The sequence below is a fragment of the Dermacentor andersoni genome, chromosome 4 (genome assembly GCF_023375885.2).
Source record: "Dermacentor andersoni chromosome 4, qqDerAnde1_hic_scaffold, whole genome shotgun sequence".
Taxonomy (NCBI): Eukaryota; Metazoa; Arthropoda; class Arachnida; order Ixodida; family Ixodidae; genus Dermacentor; species Dermacentor andersoni.
Window position 1 is genome coordinate 130020607 of NC_092817.1, and position 22478 is coordinate 130043084.

Consider the following 22478-nt stretch of genomic DNA (forward strand, 5'->3'; position numbering starts at 1 on the left):
CGTCGGTGCTGCCAGATTGCACTCCGGTGATGATAGAATACAAGGATGCGTGGTATTGTTGTTCAGCGCGCAAGTCGGTCATGTCAGTCAAAGCCATCAAGCAGGTCACCGGATCATGCGCAACAGGATCGGAAGGATCCAGAGGGTGTCGCGAGAGGCAGTCAGCGTCCTTGTGGAGACGTGCAGTCTTGTAATGGACACTAAATATAAATTCCTGGAGCCGCAAAGCCCAGCGACCAAGCTATCCAGTCGGGACCCGTAAGGAAGACAGCCAGCCGAGTGCGTGGTGGTCTATGACGACCGAAAACGTGTGGCCGTACAAATATGGCCGGAACTTGGCGACAGCCCCAACTAAAGCCAAGCACTCCCGCTCGGTGACTGAGCAATTCCTCTCGGCAGGTGACAGCAGGCGGCTGCCGTAAGCTATCACGCACTCGGTACCACTCCGGTATTGGGCGAGAACAGCGCCGATGCCATAGCCGCTTGCGTCAGTGTGGACTTCGATCGATTCAGACGGATCAAAGTGGGCAAGTATTGGAGGGGTGACCAGAAACCGGATTGGAGCGGCGAACGCGTGAGCTTGCTCGGGGCCCCATGAGAATGGCGTGTTCTTCTTTAGAAGATCTGTCAAAGGGCGAGCAACGTCGGTGAAGTTTTTGACGAAACGGCGAAAGTAAGAGCACAGGCTGACGTAGCAGCGCACGTCAGAGGCAGAACATGGCACAGGGAAACTGCGTACGGCGCGAACTTTTTCGGGACCTGGTTGGACCCCGGATGCGTCATCGAGGGGTCCCAAGACGGTGATCTGACGGTGGCCGAATTGACACTTCGTGGAGTTAAGTTTAATGCCGGCTTTTCGGAAGAGCGCTACAAGTGTAGGGAGTCGGGTGCATCTGCCAGCGTCTCCGATCTTCTTCCTGTCTTCTTTCATTCTTCCGTAACAATATTTTCTTCTGGCCGTTGAGTTTGTACGAAAATGTAAACAAGGTTCTTGAATGACAAGGTGTCATTAAAATATTTCTCCTCAACTTGTTGATATCAGGGTCATCATATTTTTCACATAAGCGGCATGCACTGCTTTGGTGGTTTCAAACGAATATAGTTCTAAAATTCGTGTGATATTTCCTTTACTTGCTAAATTGATGAAAAACATATAAGCATTGATATCAGTTATTTCTGGCAAAATATTTATGGCATGCGGGCATATTCTTTCATAAAGATGCATATTCTCCTTAACTTCACCGTGCGTAGCGTTCAAATTCACTTGTAGCATCTTTTGCAATGGCGATATGGTTATTATGCACCTATTTGATCCCTGAAGAAATTCCACAACGGGGAGGCCGAAATGCAAGGTGAGCCCCCCCGCCCCCCCCCCCCCCCCCCCCCCGAACGAAATTTCGGTCTACGCCACGGGTTAGGGGGTACTTATTATCTCGTATAGCTTTGAAGTCGTCGTTCTAATTTTTAAGCATAAATGGTTGTGCGACGGATCTCTTCTGTACATAAGTAGCAGCTACTATTTTCGTCAGTACATGAGTTGGTTAATGACCCAAAAAGTGTAGCGGCGAAATCACGTAATTTATGTCAGTAACTTGGCGTAGGACTTCGTAAGGCCCTGTGTAGCCAGAGAGAAGGTTCTGGGAGAGGCCACCCCGACGACATGGTGGCCAGAGCAACACCCAAACACCTGGCGCGAACTTAACATCGCGATGGCAGCGGTCGCAACACTTTTTTGTATATGCTTCGAGGCTAATAAAAGAGCTACTTCCCTCGCCTCCTCACCCGCGCGGGTCTCTCCCGCTGGGACCGCTCGTCTCTCCTTCGGCTGCGCGTCGGCTGCTACAACATGGCCGCCAGAATGCACAGACAGCACGGAAGAGGCAGCCCCGCGTGCTTGGACTGCGGCGAGGAGGAGACGCTTGAGCACCTTCTGCTCCGCTGCCCGGCCTTCGATGTTGAGCGCACTGCGCTATTTGCATCATACCGTCGTGTGGGACTGCTCTGTGACTCGGAGGGAGCACTGCTCTTTCCGGCAGCCCACCCTTCCATTGTCAAGAAAGTGCTTCCTGCCCTACTTAACTTTTGCTGTGACACGCAGCTGAGAGCGCGGCTGTAAGCCCCGCATTGCTTCTTCACCCTTCTTGTTATTTTTTTTCCGCCTTCTCTTCCTTCTTTCCCTGATCTTTTTCTCCCCACTCCCCTTTCCCTGTGCAGTGCTGTTGAGATGTCCGCCTCTGAGAGACAGTTACGGCACTGCACTTCTCTCTTCCTCTCCTTCAAAAGTCACTACACACACGTCCGGCAGGTGCCAGGGGAGGTTTCTTGCGGCGCTGACACAATTCGCAAGTTGCTACATAACGACGCACAGAGCGGTAGAGTCCCGGCCGGAAGAACCGGCGTCGTACGGGATCGTATGCACTTAAAACACCCAGGTGTCCCGCCGTCGGTGCATCGTGAAGTTTTTCGAGAACGACAGGTCGCCGATGACGAGGAAGGACAAGCAGCAACTCAGGGCCGGTTGATATAGCGCAGAGGATGCCGACATGCAGCACGAACATGTGGCACGGGCCGTCGGTACTGCCAGATTGCACTCCGGTGATGATGGATTGTAAGGATGCGTCGTGTTGTTGTCGAACGCGCATGCTGGTCATGTCAGTCGAAGCCATCACGCAGGTCACCGGATCATGCGCAACGGGATTGGGAGGATCCACGTGATGATGCGAGAGGCAGTCAGCGTTCTTGTGGGGGCATCCAGTCTTGTAATGGACACTAAATTAAACTTCCTGGAGCCGCAAAGCCCAGAGACCAAGCCGTCCAGTCGGGTCCCGTAGGGAAGCCTGCCAGCAGAGTGCGTCGAGTGTCTGTGACGAGCGAAAACGTGCGGCCGTACAAATATGGCCGGAACATGGCGACAGGCCAAACTAATGCCAACCACTACGGCTGGAGTAATTTCTCTCGGCAGGTGACAGCAGGCGCTTGGCGTAAGCTATCACGCACTCGATACCATTCTGGTGTTGGGCGAGAACAGCACCGATGCCATAGGCGCTTGTGTCAGTGTGGACTTCGGTCGGCGCATACGGATCAAAGTGTGCAAGTATGGGAGGGGTGCTAAGAAACCAGATGAGAGCGGCCAACGCGTGAGCCCGCTACGGGCCCCATGAGAATGGCGTATTCTTCTTTAGAAGATCTGTCAAAGGCCGAGCAACATCGGCGAACTTTTTGACGAAATGGCGAAAGTAAGAACACAGGCGGACGAAGCAGCGCGCGTCAGAAGCTGAACGTGGCAAAGGGAAACTGCGTACGGCGCGAACTTTTCCCGGATCTGGTGAGACACCGAATGTGTCAGCGAGGTGTCCCAACACGGTGATCTGACGGCGCCGGAATTGACACTTCGTGGAGTTCAGTTGAAGGCCGGCTTTTCGTAAGACCGCAACACGTGCAGGGAGTCGGTAAGGTGGCTGCCGAACGTGGGAGAAAAAGACAATAACGTCGTCAAAGTAACAAAGACAGGTGGTCCATTTGTAGCCCCACAGAAGAGAGTCCATCATACGTTCAAATGCCGCTGGAGCATTGCATAGGCGAAAGGGCATGACTTTGAACTGATATAAACCGTCCGGTGCGATGAAGGCCGCGGTCTATTTCATCAACTGAAATCTGCCAGGAGCCGGATCAAAGATCGATGGACGAGAAGAGTTTAGATCCGTGCGAGCAGTCCAAGGCGTTATCGATGCGTCGCAGTGGGTAGACGTCTTTTCGCGTTATCTTGTTCAAGTGGCGATAATCTACGCAAAACACCAGGTACAATTTTTATTTATAACAAGGACCACAGGCGAAGCCCATGGGCTGGCTGATGGTTCTATTACCGCTTGTGGAGCATTTTGTTAACTTCTGATTGGATGACTCGAAGTTCAGCATGCGATACACGATAGGGACGCTGACGAATACGATTCGTATCTCCAGTGTTTATGCGGTGGTGAATACGGTTCAGCCGTAGTACCCCGCGCCTCTCACCAATATGTTACAGGGATGTTGCGAGTATAGAAAAGTATATTTACAATATATATACAGGATGATTCAGGGTAGTTAAGATGGCTGACCACCAGCAAGACGCAGCAGCCAGCGTCTCCGCTCTTCTCTTTCCTCTCTTTTCTTTCATCCTTCATGCTACCAAATATCTTGTGCTTATCTATCTTTTGGTTGTTTGGACACGTGTATTAACGATATCAGCCTAGAACCAAAGCGACGATCCCCGTTATGATAGCTGCCATTCCAGGACGAATAAGGGAGACATTGCTTCTACGTGTATTCGAGAAACGCTAACAAGACCACTGTCTTGACGAGCCAAAAATCCAGACAAAACGTTTCTAAGATGCTTTTGCTAATTTTGTCTGTGAGATGACACAAGAAGCAATACAGTCACGCAAAGAAGCAATTCAAAAGAAATGTAAATAAATATACCGATGCATGTCACAAGTTAACTAAATAAAGAAAGACAGAAGACACAAAGCAAATCAATTTTTTCTGCTCTATGCAAGGTATTCAGTATGTGCAATATTTTACATAAAGAAATATGGCCTGTATCCTTATACAAACCCTCAAAAATAAAGGAGAAACCGTATATCATCAGCATAAATGAATCCGCGATAAGCTATAATAAATTTTACATGCATAGCACCAACAGGAAAGTGTTCTTGATATAGTCAGGTAACATAAAGGACCATAAAAACAGTATGGCAATCATTTACAATACTATTTACAATATTGTGCTTGCACATCATCATCATCAGCCTGCTTACGCCCACTGCAGGGCAAAGGCCTCTCTCATACTTTTCCAACTACCCCGGTCATGTACTAATTGTGGCCATGTCGTCCCTGCAAAGTTCTTAATCTCATCCGCCCACCTAACTTCCTGCCGCCCCCCGCTACGCTTCCCTTTCCTTGGAATCCAACCCGTAACCTTTAATGACCATCGGTTATCTTCCCTCCTCATTACATGTCCTGTCCATGCGCATTTCTTTTTCTTGATTTCAACTAAGATGTCATATGTTTGTTCCCTCACCCAATCTGCTCTTTTCTTATCCCTTAACATTACACCCATCATTCTTCTTTTCATAGCTCGTTGCGTCGTCCTCAATTTAAGTAGAACCTTTTTAGTAAGCCTCCAGGTTTCTGCGTGGTAGGTGAGCACTCGTAAAGCACAGCTATTATACACACCTTGCAGTAAACGACGAACACTAAGCGAAAACTGGAAAATCTAGAGCCTGGTTAAGTAAGTGCCCTTTGCAATAAGTGTGTTAGTGCAGCATTTCTCTCTTTCCTGAACAAATAAATTGCTAGGTAATAAATTATGGCGGCTTTTGTTGTATGCATGCTGCATTTGTACGTTTTATTTTGTACGTGGTGTTTCCAAACATCAAGTAAATCCGCTGTGTGAATTTTTTAAACTTTCGATAGAAAATAAGTGCTCGGTCTGTACTCTCCTTATTTTTTTTGGCACAAATTTTTTCTTGTGTTTTAAGGATCCAGATGGGGAGTGTCCACTGGTTTGCGGCTTAAAAGAAATTTCTATTTCGGCTTTGGCTTATTTTTTGTTTATAGGTTATTCTATGTGCGTAAGAGAGCAGAAATGTTTTGAGAGGGACTAGATTTCATTGTGTCATCGATTTGATGTCATCACTTCTCGAAACTAATCCAACGTAGCTTGCTTAGAGCAAAAGGTGATGCTTTATGGCTGCCTGATTTATATTGTCCATTTCGAAGCTGCGTATATCTTTATTAAATAATAAATTAGTTATGCTTTAATATTCGCTGCGGATTTTCCCCCAAAATAAGTTTTTCTGAAACAGATCCCAAGACTAATCGTAGATAGAAGTTGATACCCGCAGCATTTTTTAACCTACCGGAGCATGCTGGGCTTTCTATGCAGTTTACATGGTAAAATGGCTTTTAACAGAACATTCCTACGTTTCCCGCGTTCAATGTGTAATGAACGTGCGAGACAGCGAATAGCTGAGAAAAGTGTACTCACACATATTTGTAAGAAAACCGGCGTCTACAGCAACGTGTGTGAGAGCGACGATTACGACAGTGACTGTGCAGTCCCTCATGATGTACTATTTTAACTGAAATGGCATCCAGAAAGGCAGCCTCCCTTCTTTCTCCGCACTTTTCTGGCAGGTGCAGGCACAGAAGCAGCAGTCTGCGAAGAGAGGTTGTAAGCAGTGGGAAACACAATACCTGTAAGATTATTTCACAATGTCGAGCTCCGCATTTATTTTATGTATGTCCTACCTGCTCGAGACATGGGTGGCTTACATTAGGCTCGCAGGTCTCAAAAGGTAGCAAAATAATGGGGAGCTATCTCATACAGAATTAAGTCTTGCGAACAGTATGTGGCTCGTTGTGTCGAATTTTTACGCCTCTTCAGGTTAAGTGCGTGATTGTTGCACGTACTTCAAGTTTGAAATTTTTCAGTATGTGCTGGCGAGCAACAGAACAATAGATACAGATTTTGGAACCACTTGTGAAGTAGCCGTAGGTTTGCTCAGAAAAATCTACGGGCACTTTGCTGCGCTAAACTGCGATAGGCGAAAGCCTATCTACGAGTCGTCTGTTGCTGGTGTGTGAACAGTTCTGTGAACGGACGCTGCCGTGGCCGCGAGCATGGGATGCAATCACAGTCATATGGCTACGAGGTTTGTCGCAGACGTGCGGGCACCCCCATGCACATCTCCGCGCTCGCCCACTCGCTGACTTGCACAGCGCTACTGGCATGGCGCCTGCTCTCCTTGCCCCCTCGCCGGTGATCACCGCTTTCCTGCGCCCATCTCGGACTGCGCCTGGACAATCATGAGCCACTAAAGGCTTTTACTCCTTAATACACACATTTACTCAGTAAACAATTGCCGCACGCGAAGTAGAAGCATTGTGACAATGCGCATTAGATTTCGTGGCCTTGTAGAATATAACCTGAAGAATGCAAGTAATAAACCAGTGGGAAAGTATTTTTGTTACGATGTCTCCATTGAGTATTTCCCTCTTTCAAATAAAGTGGATGCATTGGTCTTTTTGAACTGCCACTGTTTCAAATAGTGCGCACAGTATAATTGTACTCACGTTCATTAGAGTTTTGACAAAAGCGAGATTTTTCTGGATGTCTCCCGCGCGCTTTCGTTTCGCCAAAACTACGTCATCGCCCGATATGACAACACAAGGCAGCACACACGAACCTAGTCGGTCTATAGGCATAGCCATCTGCGCTGTATTGTGCAGATTACAATGTACATAGCCACGCATGTCTTACGTATTGTGACCAAGTTCTTCGAAAGAGGAAGCAACCACATTTGTAGTTCTCGGCATTTGTGAATTGAGAAAGTTCTTCAACGCGTGCTTGCTTGTATATTGTTAACGCCTGCAGGACAATTTCGCGATCTTTGAACAGTTCTACGTAAGCCCATCTGGAGAGCACGTCTCGTACGCGTGCTCCAAATTTGACGTGGCTGGTAAAGTACTGCGGATCTACCCCTAGATCCACCTAAAAGCTGCTATGCGATATTGATTTTTCTTTTGGAATTCGTGAGCAACGGAGGCATAGCATTCAGATTACCTTGAACGAGTCCAGCGCTTCCCATATGTTCGCATTTCAACAGGTCATTTGTCATTATTCGCTATCCGCGTTCTAAACCTCCTCATGCACTCTATTGCAATTGCTATTGTACAATTATATTTACCTCTGCGGTTACGAACGTTCACCAGTCGAACTTTTTTGCTGAAATTGAGAGGGTGTGTCGTGCTATGACCCATTCAACATTTAATTTGTGAGCCCCTCAGACCACCGTGCTTTGAAGCACAAGCACGATGTAAACACCATGGAGTGGGGACAACCACTGCTTCATCATGGTCACAGAACTCACGCACTAGCGAGACAATTTCGTTCACTTACTTTCTGATATTTAAATAAATGGGCGCCTCTTAAGTAATTTTCAAACAAGCATTCCCAACTTCGAAGGCGCTAAAACTTATTTGTCGATTCTGTACTCTCTATTTCGCATCTTTCTTTAGCAAACCGTGTATTTTTACACTAATAATTAGCAGTATCGGTATCCTTTGACAAAACGGCGCCATCTTCGTCGGTTTTTTTATAGCACAGCTTTTAGGTGCCCGCTCATGTGGCGAGCTTCGGAGTAACCGAGCGAATGAACAAAGGGTAAAAGAGCGAACGCTGACCCTAGCGGTGGATCAAAGACACGGTGAGGATAGTGGAGATGGAGGGTGCAGCGAAACTATAAGCTGAAGAGCGGAGGAGGAGGGCGTGGCGAAAGTATGAGAAAAGCGTAATGCGGCGATGATGGCTACGAGGTGGCGCCACAGTATCGCGCGTCGTCTGGGATGCCCGTCTGCGGCGGCAGCTGTGAACCACGCCCACGCATCACCCATGAGCTGTCTGGTCATCTCTAGATAAGCGAGGAAGACGCCGCCCACTTCGCTCCTTTGCGACGTGCCACACGAGACTGATTGTTTGCATTAGCGAATATATCACGAAAGCAAAACACGAATAGAGTTTCGCTCAAATTTTCCGTAAGGGAATCTCGTAATCGTCGGTGAATGTTTTTTTACACTGTGTACATCTATTCATCGTGAATCTGCAGCGGGAATATAGTTTCAAATTCAGCTCATCTATATTCAGACAACAATATGTTGTTTCCACAGGCCCACATAGCACAGTACCTCAGTATTGTTGACGTATTGTGCTAAGCGCTGCTTTGCGAACGGCGTAGGGGTGTTCTTGAATGTCATTTTTGCGATTGATTGCATGGTTGACTACACTTATCATCGTCGGCAAAAATACTTTTTTATCAGCAAATAGGATCTAGCCGATAATTATAAATTCTTAAAATGATTCTTGGTCGCACAAACATCAGTGTTGTGCGAAAAAACAATCTGGGGGCCAAATATTCCAGAACATAACCAATATTTACTTTGGGAAACTCATAAGCTGGGAACTCTACTCGAACAGTGTTATGACTAATCTAGGTAACGTAGTCTTTATCATTCCCACCCGTTATACACCCACCCCTTACTTATTATCCTATTGGAACTCTGCATGTATAAATAAATGAATAAATAAATAAATAAGTAAAGAAGTAAATAATAACATAAACACCGACCTACAAAGGCTCCTTAAATGCCGTTCATTCCATCATACACACTTAGGGCTCCACATGCGGCTTTTTTAGGAAATTCAACATTATGTAAAAAAAAAGAAAGCTGAGCTACTCGAAAGCAAGGTATTTGAGACAGTCCCATTGCCCTTGAAAAAAACAAAAAAATGTAACAGGCCCGCGCAGCACATGCAGCATAGCCACAGCGTAACCATATTAAAAATTTTGTATGAGAATTCTACAAGGAAATAAAAGAGATGTATGCATATCGCACAGATCTTGCGAGATGTGAACGATATGCTACGCACATTGAACGAAACATCGTAGAAAATGTGCGGGATCTACATGATGTGCTACGCAGACTTTTTCGAAGTGCACGAGATTTATGCACCGTGCTATGAGAATGCGTAGAACACGTACGAGATGTGTGCGATGTGCTGCGTAGACTTAACGAGATTACGCATGAGGTGTGTGAGATGGCATGTGATGTGAAGGCACAGTAGTCGTATGAGCAACGAGATCTTTGAGGATGACTATGAACTGCATACAAAGTACGTTTACTCAGGTCGTAGTGCATACAAAAGCTCATAAATGGCAGCGATATTTTAGGATGAGTCGTTTGTAGCACACGGAAGAGGATAATAAATGTGCTGTATCATGACATCGAACATTTGTGACACATATATTAGCATAAATTACAAAGCGAATGAGAGGTCCAGTGTTCAATTTCTGGAATTTCATGCAGTGAACACACACATCCCCATCAAAGCTGGTGTCTGTACTAATGATGCAATAATTTTCAGTTAGGGGCGTGTTCTCGGATGACCACTTTGGTGGTGCAAGTGCGTTCACGTGACAGATTCCTGGACCAGCCAATAAGCACGCAATGACAGGGATATCGTCGAAAGCCATTGTCCAGAATACGTACCTCGTTCAGACAATATCGGCCTAAGATTTTAAATGCAATATAGGAGTTGGGTACCTTCAAAGTTTAAGAACAAAATGCTAGAGGTTTGTTTGTGTGCTCAACAAAATAATCTGGCAATAAGATTATAGCGCATTGGAAACTGTGCGAGAAGCTAACGGCGCCCGAACACTGGTTCTTGGTATGTGAACTGCACGCGTTACTGTTACCGGCCACCACACTTCAGTTCTCTTCGCTGTTCTCGACGCATGCCCACATGATGTCATTCTTGATATTGACCTCTTAGACGCCCACTATGCCCTCATCGATTGTTCTACTGGCCTTTTGGGCTCGAACTGCCATTGTGTCCTGATGGCACCGCATCACGCAACACTGGTCTATGTTCTGTGAAGTTTCTACGACTACCTGCTCAGCCTGCTACCTACGTCCTTCTGCCACCGTTTCCCGTAGTCCCTGATGGTGACTATGTGGTCACTCCCCTCACAGAACTGATCCTCTCGCGCAACATCGCACTTCCTCACACCATACTAGTTGTTGCCAACAACAAAACGATGCTTCGAGCCCTCAAATTTTCTACTTCGATCCATATTCTTCATCAAAGAATTTCAATAGCGGAACTATCATCACTGGAAGAATGTACAGTTTGTGCATTCGCTGCTGACACTGAGACCGTGCCCGGACCTTTCATACCAGCACCAAACAGGGCACTTCTGTACAAAATATTCCCCGACCTCCTACCTTTCCAAACTCAAGCACTCCATGCCGTCCCATTTCCTTACCTGGACGTTTTTGATGTTGAGAACAGTCCAATAGGCCTTACGCATGTCGTTGCCCACCGCATTGACACTGGAGATGCTAGCCCCCTACACAAGCGCCCTTACCGAGTGTCTCACTCTGAGCGCGAAGTCATCCAAAACGAGGTAGAGAAAATGCTTGACAAAGACGTGATAGAGCCTTTCTCTAGCCCTTCCTCCCTCGTCTGCCGGCCATTCTCCGCATATTTTGCCGGGCTGGCCTCCAGCTCAGTTCCTCTAAGTGCATCTTTAGGAGCCGCCAAATCAAATTACTTGGACACCTGTTGATGCTTCTGGTGTCCAACCAGACCCTGACAAAGTCCGTGCCATCAACGAGTTTCCGGAACCGCGGTCCACGCATGAAGTATGAAGCATTCTTGGGCCCAGCTCCTACTTTCGCTGTTTTCTTCTCAACTTCACGGACATTGCTCGGCGCCTCATGGACATCCTGAAAAATGCTGCGACCTTTTCTTGGGGCAGGGACCAAGCGAATTCCTTTGCATCGCTGATTTCTGCCCTCACATCACCACCTGTGATGGCTCATTTTGACCCAACTGCTGGAACAGAGCTTCGCACAGACGCAAGCGGTCACGGCACAGGTGCTTTTCTCGCCCAAACACAGAATGGAGCTAACCTTGTGATAGCAATTCTAGTCGCTTCCTGTCACAGTCCGAAAATAATTACACCATTACTGAGCGAGGTTGCTCAGTAATGGTGTAATTGCTCGTGCGTACCTATATGGATGGCCGTTCGTGGTCATAACCAACTATCACGCGCTTTACTGGCTCTCTACTCTTAAGGAACCCACCGATAGGCTCGGCCGTGGGACGTTACCATTACAGGAGTACATGTTCTCGGTTATGTACAAATCTGGCAAGTTACACACTAACGCGAACTGCCTATCTTGTCACTCCATTGAATCATGCGACTCCACTGAAACAGACCCCGACTCCTAGATGTTATAACAGACGTCATCCATATGGCTGACGAACAACGCAGAGATCCATCATTGCTGTCTCTTATTGACCATCTACAATCCGGCCCCCTCGACTCCTCACTCACCTTCTTGCTTCAGGATAACGTTCTTTACTGCCGCAACATGCACTCCGATGGCGCAGAAGTGCTGTTAGTTGTCCCGTGTCGTCTACGAAGAGATGTCCTCCTCTAGTTTAATGAAGCCCCAACTTCCGGGCACTTAGGTGTCTCCAGAACTTATGATCGCATACGACTACGTTTCCTCTGGAAGGGTCTTTATCATTCCGTTTGCCGCTACGTAACATCTTGTGACCTGTGTCAGCGGCGCAAGAAACCTGCCACTTAACTTGCTGGTCTCCTTCAGCCAATTGGCGTTCAAACCGAGCCGTTTTATCGAGTTTGCCTGGACTTGCTCTGCCGCTTTGCAATTTCCACGAAAGGCAACAAATGGCTTGCAGTCGGAACAGATTATACCAGGCGATATGCACCTACTCAAGCGTTGCCAACCAGTTGCGCAACGGACGTAGCCGACATCCTACTGTAGAACGTCATCATCCAACATGGTGCTCCACGTCTCCTACTCACAGATCGCGGTCGCTACTTCTGTGTCACTTGTGGTTGACGATCTACTTCGATCATGCGCTGCTCATCACAACTTAAACACCTAATATCACCCTCAAACCAAAGGCCTCATCGAACGTCTCAACCGTACACTGACCAACATGCTTTCCATGTACGTTTCTGATGATCACCACGATTGGGACGTTGCCCTTCCGTTCGTCCACGTGAGTCCTGTCACCTATGAGAACTCCCATGGCATCCACTTCATCGACGGCCACATCACGAAGTGACATATCGTAAATGTTTCCCGCCTCGAGCGTTACAACTGCGATGACCCATTTTGACCACAGCCAGTACCGGGACGGTGCTGTCACGAACAGTGGCAAACACAAAGACGTTGTAGTGCGGCTGGGTCACAGTCACTTTTGTCCAATTGAAAGACCTGCTGAAACCTGTGCGCCCTGTGCAGTCTTGACTAGCCTAGTGCTTACCCTTTACTGTGGATTAAATACTCTCCGTAACAATATCTATTACCTGAAACTACCAGATCTGACTAGTACACGCCACCACCTTTCTCAAGAGCAGACACACGTAAATACGTGCTCCTGTACCTGAGGCATTAGGCCGTAGAGTGAAATTACTGGAAGCGCCGTGTACACCTTGGCCCCGTCGTCTATTTCCCATGCCAGTTCTCTTAGTGCTGCCGTTCGCGGCGCTGTTCAAAATCGCGCCGCTGGCGCCTTGCGCCGGCCGGCCGCTGCATATAGTTTGAAAATATCCGGCCAGCTTCTCCACCTTTTACCAACTTCTGGGCCACTGCCGTTCGCTTTCGAGTTATCATTTCATTTCTTCGATCTATTGCTCGCCATAGCCAAAACGAGAAGAAACGCGTACAGTGAACGCCGTTCAGGAACAACTCCGCCATTATTCTTGCTCCTAAATCTTGTAGGTTTACGAAAAATAGTATTGAAGCGTGTACAACGTCGCTTAGCTGAGGACCGAGCTGAGGACCGAACAGCTTAGCTGTGGAAGTAAAATTTAGGCAGGGTTTAAAATATAGTAACTGGCTGCTTTCGTGACTGTGCGTATCTTATTTTATTCTTACAGTGTTTTCTTCGTATGATTTTATGTGTCCTATAATTCTACGCTTCTCACTGAGCGAAAACAATATAACTGGAATGGCATTAGATTTCGATATGGAGCTTCTGTCGACATTTTTTGAAATAATAAGATGCACGACACTTTGTGGTATAGTTTCCAATATCGGTATAGTTCAAATATGGAATTACAAATTGCTCCTCACTCATTACTGAGAAGGTCATTTGTGAAGTTTTCTTGATTTTAAAGACGACTGCTCGCCGCTGTCGGCACTTCTATTAACCAGGACCATTGTAGACAAGTGCGACATATGTTGAACGAAACAGTGTAGTTAGCGCTCATTTGATGGCTTACACAATGCTAAAACTGACGGGAGAAAGGTGCAGGTGTCTTAAGTTTGGTATACTCAAAGAACATGCGCGAAAAATCACAGTGCAGCAATATGTACTCACGCCCCAATGTTGCAAGTGTTCCCACCTCTACAACAATCTGGTGATCGCGACGAATATGAAAGCAAACTTTTCAGCCCTCATTTTTTGGTATAAAAAAGAGCATCAAATGTGACAATCCGGTTCTTTTCAGAGACAATAGCAAGGCAAGGCTCCGACCGAAAGTTGACAGCAAATTCCTTACAAGAGGTTTATATTTTTGCTTTGCGGTACTTAATATCACATTCTTTTTTTTTCCTATTTTCAATCCTGCTTCTGTCTGCCTTAGTGGGTTGGTTATGTTAGGCTCAAAAATAACAGGAGGTGGCTAAAGAATCGGGGTATATCGTATGCCAAGGCAAGTCCGCAGCAACATAGCTTTTGGAATTGCGCTCGAGGTAATTGTAATGTTTAGAGGCTTAGTGTGCGATTGCTGTACGTATTTTTACTTCTCAGCTTTCTCTGCACCTGTGAATGGGCAAATGATACCACTGCCATTTGATTCCTATAAAAAAGATAATTGCAAGCAATTCTAGCCAACCGCCTTAGAAATATCGACACTGCAAACAAAGATGTCACAGTTGGAAAGCGCGCTTCTCTGCTATTTTGTTCGACCAATGGAGATAACCATCATTATCATCATCATGAGGCTATTTTGATGTCCACTGCAGGGCGAAGACCTGTCCCAGTAATCTTCTATTCCCGCTGTCTAGCTGATTCAAACTTGCGCCTGCAAATTTCCTAATTTCATCACCCAACCTCATTTTCCGCCCTCCCCGACTGCGCTTGCCTGCCTTTGGCACCCATTCTGTTACTTTAATGCTTCCCCGGTTATCTACTCTACGCATTACATGGCCTGCCCAACTTCATTTTTCCCTCCTAATGCCAACTAGGATATCGGCTATCCATGTTTGCTCGCTTATCGACACTGCTCTTTTTAGTTGTTCCTCGCCCGGTACTTAACTTGTTCTCGAGCTTCTTTGTTAACGTCCAAGTTTCGGCCCCATAATTAGCACCGGCAGAATGCAATCATAGCACCCTTTCTTTTCAACGACAGTGGTGAACTCCCAGTCAGGATTTGGTAATGCCTGCCCTATGCATTCCAGCCTATTTTTATTCTTCTATAATTTTCCTTCTCTGGATCAGGCTCTCCTCCGATTAATTGACCTAGGTAAACGTACTGCTGCACATACTGTTGAGGCTCGCAGGCAATTACGAATTTTTTTCCTTGATAGGCTATTGAGCATCACCTTTGCCTTCTATTCATACCGCACCTAGTGCTATGTGTAGTGTTAGACTGACGTGCAGCATAACAGATTGCCAAAATATGACGAGCAACCGGGCACTCGGTTCCATCAGGTTCACCGTAAGGTTCGTTACAGCGCAACACAAGACAAGGAAAAAAGGAGGGTTTAAAACGACGACACGGCGCTGCTTTTTACACCTTCCTATTGTCCATGTATTGTGCTGCGCTGCAACGAACTTTACAATGAATCCTAACCAAATGGCCCAACTTGCCATCTTGATGCCATCAGGTTCTCTCATTGAGACATTTTTCATAGATGCGTCAGCAGGAGGAGCCGCGGCGGTTTTGTTGGGACCGCCAGCGGTCGTAATATCGTTTGCCGCCTCCGATGTATTGTAATGTCAGTTCCACATGATTTACACAATGTTCTTCAGGAATATCTAACTGTATTCAAATATGTGTACTTAAGGGTCGAAGCGGTTTTTATTCTTTTAATTATTGCCAACCACAACAATTTCAAAATTTCTAGCATATCACTAGTTACAATAAGGGCGTTCTCCGGTGCTGCAAATGCTCTTATTCAAGCGTGATTTGCATATCTGTAACTGAATTGGGCCACCAGTAGTTGGAGCAGATATATGTCGCCAACATCTAAATTTTTTTTCGATTTGCGCTTTCTCAGTTTTGCGGTGTGGGTACTATACCACGCAGGGGTATGTTATTTAAGTTTATTTATTTATTTCTGAATACTGTTCACCCGAGGTTCGTTACAAAAACTACGAATGAATGGAATCATCTGCCGGCCTTAATTGTTAACATACCCGATATATCCGCTTTAGGAACTACTTTTGAAGAATACTTTTGTTAATCCGCACTTTCATTCTTTTTTATTATTATACCCTGTTATCTGCACATGCTCTGCATTTCGTCCACTCCCTTCTGTAACGCCTTCGGGCCTTGAAGGTACAATAAATAAATAAATAAATAAATAAAATAGACAGCCGTACATAATACAATATAGGAATAAGAGGCAGTGTTTTTACCGAACATAAAATAACAATAATCATAAGCAGATCTAAATGTACAAATGGGAATACAGTGCATAATATGCTAGAGAGCAAATCACATATGACACCAATGAGGAGGCAAAAAAAAAAACAGAAGTTTAAAAATTGCAGAGCAATCACATGCATAGTGCTCTGAAAATAATCGAAAAGAAGAGCAACAGTGCCGCAACTTGTTGAAAATCAGCAGTACATGGTATCTCTACAACTTTAATAGCCGCAACGGAAATGAAATGAAAGCGGCTCTTCAAATTGTTTTAATGAGGGGCTGATTGAAGGACTGTCGGGATAGGGAATGCCATTCTTCTACTCCTTTAGGGAGTAATAAATATTTCGAGGACTTTTTTTGCGCTGCGAAATGCCTGACAGCTTTAGCACACTGTATTTTAAGGCGAAAGCCTTAAGTAACTTATTGCAGTGGCTTCTACCAAAAAAACGCGTCGTTCGGTCCAGTAGTACAAAAACTATGGCTCATACACAAAAACACGGCGTCCCCTCAAATGGCACAAAAACTATAATCCTCAGCTGTGGTTCATTACGCACCCCGCTACCCCTCCCCCACCCCTAAAAAGGTCAAAATGTGAGGCTCATTCCTGTCGTTATGCAGAGGCCGTGAGTACTCAGAAAAGTGCACCGTACAGTCCATACATTCATTAGAATCACGCATACAACGTACAGAAACGTGGCGTCAAGGCGGTTAATAAATCGGAGCCCCGATCGCATGGGCGAGGCTGGGTTGTATGTACGAGTGTAAGAGTGTATTACCGTCGTGTGGTAAAAGACTTTAATTAAACAATATGAGGATCGCTCACGGGACTTCAAATACATGCGCTCGGCCAAATGTGCGGTGCAATGTCGAAGACCCACCTGCTACCGGAGAGCACTTAAAATGGACCATCATGAGGTACAACCATCATGAGGTACAACACTCATATGAGTATTTAATTCGGTTCCGGTTGTGTTACACAATCGTGACACTTACTGGCTACAAGCAAGCTGTACATATACGTAGTGCATTAAATGCTCGCACGTGTCGTTGAGGAGATCGATTTGAAGGGCCACACATGCAGTTGACACTGTGGTTCGTTATGTCTTGCAAACAGTCTGACCCCACAGATCGTGTATGTTAATGCGTTACCAAATGTGCTGCAAGCTTTCGCTTTCACGTGTTACATGAGTAGAACATGCCGCCAAACTTTTATTGTTCGAAAAGAACTTTCTTTGTCTAGCCTTCGATCAAATTGTTTTTACCTTTAAATACCAGCTTCTGTATGGGTCACTCCACCTTACATACCATTGAGCATGGTTCACGAACTTGTAATAAATTATAGGTAATATTTTTTTTGGGGGGAGGGGGGGGGGAGGTGACGTGCAGACGTGTTGTCTTATCGTAGTTGATTTGTATGCTGCGTTTTTTACAGCACGGACTCACCGCTTATAGGCATCTTTCTACCTTAGTTTGATATTCTGTACGTGAAATTCGCAAACACATCGAAGAATTATCAGGAAGAAACTTGATGTTTCTACGTGGAACAAGAAATTAGGAAATATCAGTGACGTTTAGGTACACTGAGACATCAATCTTTGTTAGAAAAGTAATAGGACTTGCCTGAGACCTAAGTGAATAGCGGTTATGTGCTCGAATGGGTGGGGTGGGGGCTTTACAAGAATAAGCACTAGCCCCAACACAGATACTTGGTGTCCTCCTGAGAAGACCTGATGTGGACTTAACGTGTAGTTATTATTGCGATAGAATTTATATGGACATTCCAAGCGCGTTTATGCCGTTGGCAATGGCGTCGACGTGAGGTTCCGTATGAAGTCTAATGACGATAACACCGTCGCCGCGTGCCCTACGCTGTATGCGCGAATGAAATCGTGCGAGTGGGGACGACGATTGCGACTCAGTCTCACCCTCGCAAAAGGGACGGAAGCGCAAAGGAAGCGCGCCGTATTCCCTGGTACTCGAGGCATCCAACGTTGTGAGGCATTTGGGCGGGAAGTGGTGGGCGGCGGCGTTCTACTCAAACTGCAACTACGCATGTGGCGGCAGCACACGCTCGCGCGGCCGTATCTGGAGAGCGATCTGCGTTGCGGGTAGAGTCTAGGTACGTCGGCGGCTCGTAGCTTTGTGGGTGTTGTGTTTTCTCGGCGCTCACTTTGCGTTGAAGCGATAGACAGCACGAAGATCTCTTCGCTCACTGCTGCTGCCACATTTCCTCGCGCAAGCGTTTCCACAGCGAGTATCCGTGGTCACTGAGTGTGATGTGTCCACGTTTGCTGTGCGCATTGACACCGTGCTTGTTAATTTATTTGCAAGCGAATATTTACAAGATGATACGGCCGAGAAAAGTACTATCCTTGCTTCGTATGGCTGTCTGCTATTTTGCTATCGCAATCGACGCTTCGGCTTTCGGGCGAAACGGCGACTTTCTTTATGCACACTGGTTGCTATGGCATTATAAAATCAGTTTATATTCTGTTTATTACTACATTTTGAGTCTTAATCTACTGACAACGAAAGCTAACTTCCAGTGCGAGACCTTGTAAACGGCTTTCCTAACAACTATTCTAATGATGTACGCCTGTTGTCACGCATCATTCGAGTCATAAAAATTCTGAAGTTTTTCTGTCAACTCTGTCGCAGTCGAAAAGATGCTGCTGAACACATATTAATTTCAAAGAAGTATATCCTATGCTTTCACTTAATTCATAACTTTCTTGACTAAAATAGGCTGCAGAAATTCGAAGCATATTGTCGTCAGCCTTGCAGGACAATAAACACTCATATGCATGCGGTTGCCGCCTTTAAAAACGGGAAGTACTGCGCCACTACTTCATTCGATTGTCATTGAATGTCGAAGCAAAACTGCACCCACTCAGGATAAAATTTACTGAGCTCAGCTGGCACAATGTGTGGTCCGCTAGTTTATCTTTTTTTTTTACGTCAATCGCCAGCAAAACCTGAAGGACGCCGTCTTGGTGTAAAACACAGCGTTGGACGGAGAATGCTTGGGGGCTATTCTATTACCTATTTCATCACTCTTATCCTTTGCGCAAATTAACTGTCAGAAAGAACGATTAACTCTGGTGATGTGTTCCATGCCCTTTAGCAGCAGGAAGAGACTTCGCCTATTGTAAACACTCTGCGTGATTTCCTGAGGCCTAATGAAACTTCCTCGGCATGAAATTCGCAGGAAACAGAACAGAACACAACCACGGCAACCACACGCAGCGCATGAAAAGAAAGCGCACTTCCTTTCGAAGCCTTTTGCAACTCACCGGCTTTTGGTAGAGTAGGAAAATAATGGTTAGCCTTTGTAAAATTATCGTGGTTAGCCCGCACAGCGGGATTTCGTGAGACAACTGCTGGCGTAAACCTTCTAAACTGCTTATTCTAACGTGTGTTCCGTTATATCATTTCTAGTGTTTAAAACAGGTAAGGCATGAAGTAGGTGACGCAGAAAAATTTGCTTCATTGTCTGTTTGTTTCGTGGTGGCGGCTAACCAAAAACCGAGCGCCTCGTTTGCCCTTGTCGAAAGGAAGCGTGTGAAAATACAATAGCGTTGCATTTATCACACAACGCTAACACCTGCGCTTCTAACGCACACAGCTAAGGAATAAGGGTGCTGCCATTGTCACAATCCCACTGCGTAGTGGTAGCAGCATTAATTATTTGTTGAGTGTGGAGGCCACCGCCATGGACATCGCAACTTTCGCGTTTGTGCGAACACGTGAACACTACCGCGGCGGGTCGAGGGTGAAGGAGATGGGTAGAGAAGCTTATGGGGAACCCGCGCTGCACATGTGACGCGCATGAGAAAAGAATGCTCACCACTATCTAGTGAGAAAGCCCCTTGAAGTTGCTCAAGCTAAGGCGGAGCAGCTAGGCGTACGTTGTTGTTCCGTTTTCCTCCGCTGTAATTCTATCGAGCTTCGCTTGTGCTTCATTTAACGCAAGGGAGTATGCGCGCGAGGGAATACCGAAACGCTAAAGAGGCTACGATCGTCGCAGACGCATTTATTTCTTAAAACGGCGTGCAGCTGTCGTGCGCAGCAATGTCGGCATCAGCATCTGTAAGCGTGCCGCTGCCAGTGTTGCGGCAGCGCTTCTAGAAGACCGATTTACTGCAAGCGTTCGCTCCTGCCAACTCTCTCGCGAAGGGCGAGGATTGAATACAATAAATTGCTTTGGACGTTGAGAAAATGATCACTTACAACCGTAGGTAAATATTACAGCGAAATACATTGAACGAGTGAAGATTCTTTCTTTTTCCTGCACATTGCCGACGTTATTAGAGAAAGTTGTTTCGTGTGCAGGGCGACCTTGACTTTTCTGCAGCCACTTGGCAATTAAAGCGCGCCCTCATGGCGGCGCGGAAACTCGACGCACTCGCCGCAGGCGGGCTATTGTCTTCGCGAATGGTGAGATCTCGGGTGAAAGCGTGCTAAATTTTGCGTGCGCAAGGGAGTAAAGTGGGAAGGAAGCGCGCCAACTTCCCAAAATCGGGGTGGTAGAGGAGGGTGCCTTTTACTCCCGCGGCTTCTGCGTTTGAGCGGCCGCGCGAGCCCTATCTCGAAGGAGATTTGCGATGCGCACAATCTAGACGTCTAGGCACACTGAAGGCCGATAGCCTCGTGTGCCCTGCATCACCCGTACGCTTGCACGTCACCCGTGTTCACGAAGTGAATCTTTTTGTCGTCTGCTAGCCAGAGAACTTGCAGAGAGCAGCCAGACGAAAACCATCCCGGCTGATTCTGGCACCCTGCGGGTAGCCAGGATCGTCCCGCCCTAGCAAAACGAACGCTCGGCGGATGTGTATAACGTGGTGGGCCGAGCATCCCGTGAAAAAACAAAGGTGCTCTGGCTGGTTCTGGCAGCCCGTGGGTAGCCAGAAATGGAAAATTCGAGAGGCCCACTGCCTGTTCTCGGGATGCTCTTGCCCGGGCTGGCATCGCCTGCCACGTTGCGCGCGATTGCTTATCGGCTTCACAGGTCAATTAAATGTGTCTTGATGAGCGCCGGCACCGGGAGGCGCGCTTTCCTCCTCGATCACTCGTCATGCTGCGGTTAACGTCACGTTGCCTTGGCTTATGCGAAAAACTTGTCTAACGTTATCTTGGCCCCTACCATGTCATACGTAGTCAATAACGTAACCTATCACATCGCTCCTCTACATGCTAAGTCACGGGCTGCCACAATCACGAGTGGCATAATCCATTGCTCGCACCTGAAACCGTACCTCTCTGCGCCCGAGCATTATTAGCACCGGGCGGTGTTTCTTCCGCCAGTGGGTACTGTCAAAGGCGGTGATCCCGTGGCGTGGGGGTGTTTATCAAGTTGATATTGCCGAATTCCCCTAGTTTTCCAGGTTCTCCCTGAGTGCCTTTGCAATATACCCTGAGTGATACAGAACATTTGTTTGATGTCAAAAGAAGCTGACACCATGTAGCCCAATACTGTCACTCTCGAGTAAGCATGTTAATAAATAAAAAAGGATGTAATCGAGTTTGAATAGTAAGGAGTAGTGTTTATTTTATTTGAAAATAAAGCAGAAGGGAAGTGCTAGTAAAATGCACAGCGAATAAAATATCTTCAAAAAATATGGTAAGGGCTGTTGAAAATACAGCAGAACATATTCCAATGCGAATAAAAACAGATGTCTACAGAATCAAACATTTTTGCATATAAGCTATATCTATCAAATAATAGCAAGCTCTTTCGTATGAGGCCCGAACTTTGTCACAAGTGAGATTCTCTCTCAGCTGCTGGAAAGTCAGCCTCAACTGTCCTCACATACTCTAAGTCCGCGCAAAACGCCTCAGTGTAGAATTTCGTTACTTTAAAGAATTTATCTTGTTTTCGATGAGGGGCACCTGCATCTCGGCGTCAGCCAACACCATCTTTTTTGAGCTCAAGCACCATCAAAGAAGCGGCGGCACACTTCCTTTCCCGTTCATTTCTGAACGTGTCGATCCTCTCTCTTCTCCACCTCCTTCCGCGGCGCGTACACCGCACGGACAATTTGAAGCATCCTCTTGGTCAGTTGCGTAGTCAACGCCCAATTTTTAGTACTCCCTTGAGGCCGCAAATTTGCCCGAAAAAATGAATGCATGTCTTTTACGGCTCTTAAGGGCTCAAATCGCCACAGACACCTCCGAAAAAGCTCTGAAGCCCTGCCAGTACGCTTATTACGCATATTATCGCTCGTAGTGCGGAAGGAG

General features: G+C 46.5%; 1 protein-coding gene across 4 annotated transcripts in view; it reads right to left on the minus strand.

Annotated features, from left to right (window-relative positions):
* The window catches only part of LOC126537808 (uncharacterized), a 269368-nt gene extending 249698 nt beyond the window's left edge, over nucleotides 1-19670 (minus strand). For 2 of the 4 annotated variants that reach the window (XM_072287925.1, XM_072287923.1), the window contains exons 1-2: nucleotides 19535-19670; nucleotides 6029-6199 (exon numbers count right to left, since the gene is read on the minus strand). In XM_072287925.1, coding sequence (XP_072144026.1) covers nucleotides 6029-6107 — 79 coding nt within the window. In that variant the 5' untranslated portion in view covers nucleotides 6108-6199; nucleotides 19535-19670. Of the gene's footprint in view, nucleotides 1-6028; nucleotides 6200-17684; nucleotides 17776-19534 lie in introns of all 4 variants that reach the window. The other 2 variants (XM_072287924.1, XM_050184885.3) reach the window with 2 other exon arrangements.
* Between the last annotated feature and the right edge of the window lie 2808 nt (nucleotides 19671-22478).